This window comes from Montipora capricornis, chromosome 6 (genome assembly GCF_036669925.1).
Source record: "Montipora capricornis isolate CH-2021 chromosome 6, ASM3666992v2, whole genome shotgun sequence".
Taxonomy (NCBI): domain Eukaryota; kingdom Metazoa; phylum Cnidaria; class Anthozoa; order Scleractinia; family Acroporidae; genus Montipora; species Montipora capricornis.
This window is the reverse complement of record NC_090888.1, coordinates 11,944,406-11,954,405: the sequence shown is the minus strand read 5'-3', so window position 1 is coordinate 11,954,405 and position 10,000 is coordinate 11,944,406. Positions and strand designations below refer to the sequence as shown.

The window sequence follows — 10,000 nt, the reverse complement described above, 5'->3', positions numbered from 1 at the left end:
CTTTGAGGAACACGCCTTCCTGTCATCAGAATTTCTTTCAGCATCTTCTCTGAACTCACTACCAGTAACCCCAGATTTGTTTGCATCAAGTCATCCGTTCACTCTAAAGAAGTCTTCTTCTGCATCCTCAGCCCTGATTGGGTGCATTGGCCATCATCAAAGATTACAAGAGGAGCCTTGTGAGTGTTTAGAGGAAGATTTGGCTGATGGCTGTCCAGCCACAGCACAAAGTAAACCGACATCAAACGAAACGCACCAATATGCAGAAGTTTGTCAGTTTAAGACTGAACTAAAAGAGAAAGAAATTGCAGATAACTGTGATTCAAGAGATGGTGTTCCGAAACAACCAGAGAGCATAATGGTGTCTGAAGAGCCTCTTGGAGAGTCTAATGAATGTCCTGATGTGCATATTGAGGGAAACCCTGGTCCACAATGTCAAAGCTCCTTGGAGGAAATGGAAGTGTCCGCTTCAAACGGTATTGGCGTGCACACTACCAGAAATAGTAATCTTGATCCTGTCATATTAAGTAAGGATGAGGAGTCTGCAACCTTTCAGAATAATTGCTTTGAATTACTGGAACAAATAAATGAATTAAAGGAACAGCTAAGGCAGAGGGAGGCAGAAAATCAGCAACTCAGAGCAGAGGTTGGACGATATCTGTTTCTTGAGGACAGAGAGAAACGTAGTGGCAAACTTCTTTCAGTACCCAGAGAAATTGCTAGTGATGAGAGTATATCTTGGAGGGCCAGTGCATCATTCAAATGTGGAACCACCAATGGAAGACTTCTTGGTGGAGCAGCTTCTCTCCAAGACAACCCAGGTATGTGAACAGTATTTTGATGTTGCAGTTTGACCTTTCAGGCTCCTACATCATTCTTATGACTGATTTTTCTTTCTTTGTTTTGTTTTGTCTGGTGTGGTCAAAATGACTAGATCTGCATTGGCTCACTCCGCAGGGTTCCTTTCACCCGTAGGGCAGACACATGATCTATATTTTTAAGGGTGCTATAGAACCTGTGCCCCTTAGTTGCTCTGGGAATTTTGGAAGATTAATGTTAAAATCCACCTCTGTTGTGCAATATTTTGGTAGATTTGAACTTGCGAGCAAGGTTTATAGACATTTCCAACTCGTTATCGGCTGAGGAATTCAAACAGATGAAGGCTCTGGCCAGGGGCAAAGTTGATGGTTTCAGGCTTGCCAAGATGAAAGTGGGCTTTGAACTGTTAAAAGAGGTGGAAAGAGTCAGTGAACACCCGTGCACAGACATTGGAGAGCTGCTTAAAGGGATCCAGCGCTTTGACCTCCTGGAGAAACTTGGATTACCCTATCCTGAGAGTAAAACCAGTGGTATGGACTGAATTCTCTGATCCATAGACCATTTTACGGATATGGTGGCCATTTTGAAATCTTATGTTTCAAATAGCTGTTATGGGATTCGAAGGGGGCAAATTAGTATGCACACCCCCTTAGAATTCCATAATAGCTATTTAAAATAGATTTCAAAATGGCCACCGTACCCGTAAAATGGTCTATGGGAAAAAATATTTTGGTGTAGGCTGAATTTATCATGCTTCTATACACAATTGCTAAAATTGTGGCCATAACTGCGAGGATTATAGCTTTACTTCACTTCATATCCGCAGTTCAGTATATAATTCATTTCATATACCATTTCGTTCATTGATTGATTCCTCACGGGAAAATTAGAATCCGCAAATGACCAGCTCCCAGCGGCAACGGGGTTTGAACCCGTGACCTCGTGATACCACTGCGACGCTCTAACCAACTGAGCTATGAAGTCACTGACGTTTGGAGCTGGTTCAAACCCTGTTGAAGTCCTGAATTTATCAGGCTTCTTTACGCAATTGCTAAAATTGTGGCCATAACTGCGAGGATCATAGCTTTACTTGAAATTACAATTACATTTCCATTCCTAACTCAATAATGTTAGGATCTGAGTTCGTTTTCTTTTCCACACCGTGTTCCAGTATTTTAGATGCTGTTCCTCAGCCACTGTTGCAATGTACATTGAATTGAAACAAATCTATGGTGTGGTCCATAGGCAAAACGGAGACGTTATCCTCGCTCTTAGCTGGACACAATGAAAAACAGACACCTGAAAATTTCAGGTGCATGGGTTCAATAGGATTCGAATCCATGACCTCTGTGATGTCGGTGCAATGGTCTACCACTGACCAATGAAGCCACTCACTCAGTTTTTCAGGTGTCTGTAAGAGACAAATGCTTAAATTGTCCAGAGGAGTGCAAGGGTCACAAGTCTCCCTTTCGATGTACATATACTTGTTTTGATCCTGTTTTGTTCCACTTACAGTGTACCTGCTGTTTTTGATATTCAGACATTAGTGGCATTGTTCACCTCTCTGATGCAAGTACATGCATTAATTTTGCCTCCTTGTTTGAAATTTCAGTCAGGGCTGGAACATCTTCCGATTCTTTACCATCGAGAGATGAAAGATTGCAAGATCTAGAACAAGAACTAGATGAAGAAAGATGTGTAACTCAAATGTCTTGCAAGTCCACAATAGGTTTTGCACACAGAAGTGAAGACAATGGCCAGAAGTTTACACCAGATCATGACTGCGACTTGTATGCATCCGTTTCGTTTGAGAGTGATAGTGAGGATCCTGTGTCAATTAACATTGAGGATAATGATCTTCTGCCCAAGGATAAAGTCGGAGCCAGTGTCAAAGAAGGCATTTTTGTCCCCAACTGTCCTGATCGAAGTGGTCCATCAAGCGTTGGTAGCAGCATATCTGTTAGTTCGTCTGATTCATTGGCTTTAATCTCCGCTGAAAGTACACCAGTTTGTTCAACTAGCAGCTCACAAGGATCCTTCGAGAAGTCAGCAAAAGCACCAGAATTGTCCTTAACTACTCATTCTGCTTCAGCACGTGGTGAAATCGTCAATGAGAGTGACCTGGGGCTCAATACAGGCAACAGTGAAGACGAGGTTCCAGGGCAGGCTCAGTTATTGAAAAGGACAGATGATGTGACTGATGGGGGAAATACTGAGGTTGAAGACATCGAGGAACAGTCTGCTGATTCCGGTTATGGGGCAACAAGAATAAGCCAATCTGACGCAAGAACGTCTCCATTATTTGAGTATGATTCACAGATCAGCTCTTCAGATAGCTCTGTATTCTGCCGTTTGACCGATCCAGTAAGCTCACATGTTGTTGATGGAAATCCCGGCCAGCTGCAACAAAGTTCCATTGCACATGGTCAAACAGCATTGAGAGTTCATGAATCTGATGAATCCAGTTCCTCTTCGACTGACTGGGAACGTTTAGGCGCTCGACCCAAACGTTCTCAAACACATCGTCCACAGATTTCTGTATCCCCTCCGCCCCCGCCACTAATCGCCAGCCCTGTATCCGATGGCTTGGCTGGAGATTTCTTAGTACGACATTCACAAGACAAAGCTGTTCATGAAAGTCTGTTTGCAAATGGCAGGGATTTTTCAATTCTCGGAAATGATACATCGCAGGGAACTTCTTTTGTTGATGGAAGGACAAATGCATCAGAAGCTTACAGAGTTAGGCCATATTTTGGAGCTTGTCAGGCGGCAGCAGTAGGGAATAATTCGTTTGTGAGATCTGATGGCAATGCTTTCTCACCTGTCCCTAGTGGTGGTTTTGAAAGAGTAGGATTACTCGGTGGACGTTCTTACAATGAAAGATTGTATGGAAACAGTGCACCTGCAGCAGCAGCACCTATGCCTAACCACATAGGACTAAGTAATATCACTTTGGGTTGGAATGGCTCACCAAACAATGGTGCAAGTAACGTTGATGGCTCTCTGCATATTGATCATGGAGGTACAGGGCAAGGAGATTATAGCAGGGAATCTTATTTCCCTTGCGTCCAACATAGCGCACACATGGGGCAGGTGCCATTACATTGGCGGAGTAACGCAATCTCAGGAATCACCCCTTCGGGTTTTGCTTATCGATTGTCAAATTCGGGCCTTACTTTTGGCCAATTGGATGATGGTGCTGCTGGAATTCGGCCGGGACAGTCACTATATGCCACTCAAAGACATGTCGTGAGTGACGGTGATTCTGCGTTCGTAGATGAGCAGGCCGCGAATGAAAGGTCACACAATGCTGATCTATCACTTGGACAACAACAATCAATTGCGAAGAGGCGTCACGAACCAGATACCACCAGCGTTGGAAGTGCTGTCATTGTGGGCAATTGTGGTTTGCCTCCTCAAATCTCGGTTTCGGCCTCCGGTGTTTCTTCTACCAGAGTTGTCTCAACTACAACAAGTCGACCTCTTGTTGTTAGTGCAAGTGACAATGCACCGAGTCCTGTTAACAACACAAGTAGAAATTCAGTTTTTTCCTCAACCACACCTGGTGATGGCAATTCAGAGACTAGTCTTGCACCAAGTTCTCGTAATGCCGACGAAGACAACTCCAGAGGATCTTTGTTTAACAGAGACAATGGAACAAACGATATCGAGCCGATCGACGATTCACTTCTTGCTTTAGAACGACGTGTGGCAGATGCCTCTGCGTTGGTTGAACGGGTGCTTAGGGAAAGAGAAGAACGGGAACAGTTTGAACGAGAAATAGAAAGAAAGGAACGAATGATTAGGGAAAGACGAGAGAGAGAAAGGAGGGAGAGGGAGGAAAGAGAGATACAGGAAGCCGAGCAATGGCCGCAGCAACAGGAGGCAGTTTCTGCGCGTTCTCCGTGGCTCTGCGAACATTACCAGCGACATTGCAGAGTGCGGTTTCCTTGTTGTACACAATTCTATCCTTGTCATCGATGCCATAATACCTCAAGAAACTGTGAAAATGAAGAAGCCAAAGCATGCCATGCGACGCACCTCAAATGCTCTTTTTGCGAGCATGAACAAGAGGTGAGTTTTATTTTCGTGCTTTAGGCAGGGGGCTTTCACGATTGAGATTAAGCTTTAAACTTTGGTTCTAGCGGGAGCACGAAGCTATTGAGAAAAAGAGTAAAACACATGGCGTACGTAAACAAGACTCGGTTAGAGCATTGCACCGGTATCACAGAGCCTGAGGTCCTGGGATCGAATCCCGTTAAAGTCGCCTGAAGTCTTTCAGTTGTCTATAAGAGACAGTTGCTTAAATTGTCCAGATAGAGTGGTTTTCAACTGAGTGTCGAAAGTAATAAGAAACCAAAACCAATCGTGGCTCGCGCGTGCACATTTTCTCGCGCTTTGTGTCGGCTACGTGTAATTACTTCGAGTTTTGATTGGTTTACTGGATTGTCTCCGTCCTTTTTGATTGGCCAAAGTAATTACTTTGGTTTTGGTTTTACGACACTCGATTGAAATCCGCTCTAAGTGCAATGATTGATCACTTCTAAGTTTCTCCTTTTGTCCAAGCTTTGCCAGAAAATTTCTAACCCATTGTAAAAGGATTCAAGAGCGATTTTGACAAAGAACAATACCCTGTCTCTCCGCTGGGAACTTAACTTTATTATTATGCAAATTCTGCGAAATAAATTGTATTGAATTGCTATCCAACATGGCCGCCGTGTCACGTGGGTGCAAACCAAGAATACCGGACTAAAATGGCGGAGGACGAAAGAAGCATCGTTATTCCGATTAGGCCATGCTAATTAGGTATTGTTATGTTCGCTTTGTTCCTGTTTCAAGGACATTAATTATTTCGGATCCGGTATATAAACGACCAGCCAAGCAACTTGACGGTATAAGTATAGCGAATCACATGATTTTGAGTGCAATTTGGAATAAATAAGCAGGAGTAAATTTTTTTTCAAAGACGACCAAAATTACGTGGTCGTGCAATTTGTAGTCTGTGAAAAAATTTACAAGTGCTTATTTAATTCAAATAGGACGAGAAAAATCATGTGATTACTCATAATATACATGAAAAAATTCGAGATGGTTTAGGAGAAGAAACGCACGCGTATCACGCCATAAATTGCGCCATCCAGGGCTCGCGTTTGATTTCAAAACAAAAGATTTGATTGGTTCTGACCAAACCCAAATATTAGCCAATCAGAATTCAGAATTTTGATGTGTAATTTGCACTGGTATTACACTTGAACGTCACTGCTCTTAGGCAATCAGAATTAAGTAATTTTTTCATGTCTATTATTAAACTACATAAGACAGTTGAGATAAACTCCTAAATGAAATATTTCTGGAGCTGACGAGACCATCGTTCTAAGGCAAGAGATAAAGAATGTCACACAATCTTGTAACGCAATTAAAACTACATGACGTTGCCTTTGGAGTAAAGCTGGTAATGTTATATTTTCGGTTATCTCATTTTAGTATATTGGGAATAAAAATGCCCCTTTGCTTTTATCTCTATTCTAAAATAATCTTTGGAAGAGATGCTTTCTGGTTATATTTTATTTTATTTTATTTTATTTTGTTTTATTTTTTTCGGAAGATTGATGAAAACAGTGGAGTTTGCGGCAAATGCGGTGCAAAGATGGCTGCCTATTTTTGCTCTATATGTAAACACTTTACAAACGTGGACAAGAATCCTTATCACTGTGAAAAATGTGGAATCTGCCGGTGAGTTGTTCTCGTTGTAATTCCCTTACCTCTTTGTATTTACCAAGGATCAATTTCGATAGCACCAGAATGTAATTTCACGGGTTTAGGTAGTGTGAAGCGAGAGCAAAATCATTTGTGCTATAAAAGATGCTACCGGAGCAGTAAGTGGTTTTATTACACCTCTCAGATGCCGGGTAAATTTTCTCTAGCAAGGTTTTTTTTTTCTGTCGTTTATGGTACATGAACTATTAAAACCCTGGATGTTGCAAACAACTATTTCAAAAAGCCAAGGCGATTTATTCGTTTCTCGGATTTAGACGGGGCAATCTTTGTGTCGGTTGAACCTTCCGCTTGACTTCAACTTGTTTCCTTTCCCGCGCGGCTGATTATCACAGAGATATAATAAACATCTTACTGACCTCTACCCTGGGTGCCAGAGGTTTTTTTCTCGTTGGGGGCGACAGACTATTGAGCGGCGAAGCCGTGAAAGCGAATTGCGAAGCGACTACCTCGCTTTGAAACTCCTCGCCCCTGGTGAGCGAGAAGACCTCTCTGGCATCCAGGGTAACTGACCTCGTTTTCTCGGTCCAATTACTGATCCTCGTTTTTACTCGTTGATTTATGGCCTTAGAGCTTGGGCCACAAATCAACGGAAAAACTTACAGTAAGGACCGCGAACTCGGCTAGTGAGAGGTGTGAAAAAGAGTTTGAAAATGGTGAACTATTCTTAACAGGCGCACTTTTTGGGGGTATTTAGTATTATTTTTCTTGTGACGTAGAATCCACGCCGACAAGTCATTCCACTGTGACGTTTGCAATGTATGTTTGGATAAACGACTTGAGGGGAACCACAAATGCCGTCCCGATTCCGGTCACGATGAATGCTGCATCTGCTTGGAGGTTTGCTCGAACTTCACGAATTAACTTTCTTTGGCGTGCTCCATGTCCCTTTTTGCTAAGCGCCAAAGTGTTTTCTTGATGGGCCATTACCGAGTTGCTGTTTGTGTCTGTTTGATGGAGAATCTTGATACACGGCAATACAAATGAACAATAGTCGAACATCTTCCTGCAAATCACACCTGATTTCCGTTTGACTGATTCGCACCAAGACTTGCTTTGCAACAGAGGCAAACAGTAGTTCGGTATTGGACTATTGGGGAATCTTTGGTTATTTTTTTTTTTTCTGATTAGCATAAGCTGTCGTTATCTAATCAGTCAGCCAAGAATTAAGTACTGAATATTGAAAGTGCATTGCATAACGAGCTATCCCTGAAATTGTGAATGCGATATACCAGATAATCTCTGAACAATGATGCTTTGATAAGTCGAAATTTTTGCCAAAAATATATGGGATCATTAGCGCTTTTTCTATCAACGATTCATCAGGTTTTGATGGCTAATAAGTCGCTCGTTATCTAGATGCAGACCATCAAATGAACCAGTGACAACGTAAGAGATCATCTGTAAGCGACGCCACTCGGGTGAAAACGCGCAATAGCAAATCAGAATTTGTTTAGTGTTATCCTCTGATTGGCTTGGAGTTTGGCGTGAGAGTTTTTCAGCCATCCAGTAGTCTTGATTTTCCAAATTAGCGAACGGACATTATAAATGGAGGCTACGTGGCCCTGCCCGCGTTCATTTGATTGTCTTGGTATTCTGTCGGGAGTTCAGATTCTTGAAGTTCCTAATACAAATTTCAATTCGCTCCATGCATATTTTTTTCTCGTTGTTTTGCAGGATGCATTCAGTGGCTGTCAAATATTGCCATGTTCGCACAAAGTGCATCGGGAGTGCGCCATAGCAATGATCCAAAATGGCATGTAAGTACAAATTTCTTTATCCTATACAGTTCTTATTTTGTTTTGTACAGTGGTTCTGTGTCCTCGTTATATTTATATTGTTGTGATGCTTGTGAAAATCCTTTTTTTGTTCAAATGCAACCATTGATGCTTAAGGTGTAATGTGTACCCATGGGAAAGATGGGAAACAAGTTTCTTTACGAAGAGGCAAAAGGAATATTGAAAAATCAAAGGTCGTAAGTTCGAATCCTGCCTCACTGTACGACTCTGATTTTTCAGTCGTTGTCGCCAAGCAACCACTTGGTTTTTTTTTCTTTTATACACGTTGTTACACCTACGAAAATCTTGTTCCCCATCGACCCTATTATTGAATGATGACCAAGGATTATTCCTTCATCCTTGTGCTAATTATCTCTACAATTCTCGTTAGCATCGACAAAATACAAGAAGATTTCTTTTTGAATATGAGGCTTGTTGGTCTAATTAACGGAAAGAGTAATAAGAAATAATAAATTCGTCGGAATAATGTGGTAGCCTATACTGTAGTCTTCTGTAAATTCTGTGTTGACTCTAATACAACTTAAACATGAAAAACCAAACAACAGTCCCGCTCCTAAACTCGGCTGCATGTCTCAAATGTAAATGGAGAAATATCATTCCCTTATTTAAGAGATACTCGATTCGACAAAATGCCGAGACAGCTGAGGTATTTTTCGTTTTATCATTGGTTATTTACCATGTGTAAAAAAAGTCCAAACACTTACAGCTAGGCTAGACTGTGTTCGTCTGTAAATTCTGATACAAATTAAACATGAAAAAAACAAACAACAGGTCCGCTCGTTAACTCGGCTGTATGTCTCAAATGTTATTGGAGAAATTTTTTAACAAATTGTGAAAACTAACCGTTTCGTGTTGTTTAAAAATACTTTCCTGTGCGATTGGAGGGCCTCCGAATTCTACTTTGGGTAACATGTCAACTTATCGGAAAGGGTTTAGGCCCTGTTCACACGTATCTGGATATTTTTGAATCCGCAACTTTTTCTCCGCGGATTCAAAAAATTTCACGCCCACATGTAACGTAATCAAATCGTATTTGCCCGTCCGCTTGTATCCGGATTCGTTCTAGCACTCAGGAGCCCTCTATGACTGTTGTCAACAGAGCATGCGCCATCATGCGTGCGAATTGTAGAGAAGTGATAGTTTTTCGTTTAGCGGCCATGTTGAGTGTTTACACGGTAAAGACTGGAATCTAAGTTGTAACGTCGGGTTTGAAACTATCCGGATTCGACCGTCCACTCGATTCCAAATGGACCTCTTTAGCTTCTACGTTTTGTTTTCCCATTTCAGACCACGTGATGTTACTCTAGAGCACAGTTTCTTTCAAGTTTCGTCTTATGCACGTGCATATGTACGCATAACTTATGAAAAAACAAAAGGAAAATTCCCTTGGGAACATCACGTGGTCTGAGATGGGAAAACAAAACATACAAGCTAATGAGGTTCATTCTTTTCGTATTCAAAACTTTCCACTCTGGAGAGCGGATTCAAAAAGTTGCGGACTCGCATGCCGGATTCGCCGGCGGATATGGGTGGACGTGGCGGCGAATCCGCAAAGAAAAAGTTGCGGATTCAAAAATATCCGGATACGTTTGGACGGGACCTTAGAG

The 10,000-nt window shown here is 41.9% G+C and overlaps 1 protein-coding gene across 5 annotated transcripts in view; it reads left to right on the top strand.

Moving 5' to 3' along the window:
• Nucleotides 1-10,000, top strand: part of LOC138051545 (uncharacterized) — a 141,239-nt gene that overhangs the window by 130,796 nt on the left and 443 nt on the right. For 4 of the 5 annotated variants that reach the window (XM_068897764.1, XM_068897765.1, XM_068897767.1 and 1 more), the window contains 6 exons: nt 1-821; nt 1,092-1,349; nt 2,432-4,893; nt 6,425-6,552; nt 7,314-7,434; nt 8,272-8,354. The exon at nt 1-821 is cut by the window's left edge and continues 119 nt beyond it. In XM_068897764.1, coding sequence (XP_068753865.1) covers nt 1-821; nt 1,092-1,349; nt 2,432-4,893; nt 6,425-6,552; nt 7,314-7,434; nt 8,272-8,354 — 3,873 coding nt within the window. Of the gene's footprint in view, nt 822-1,091; nt 1,350-2,431; nt 4,894-6,424; nt 6,553-7,313; nt 7,435-8,271; nt 8,359-10,000 lie in introns of those variants that run through there. The other variant, XM_068897768.1, reaches the window with a different exon arrangement.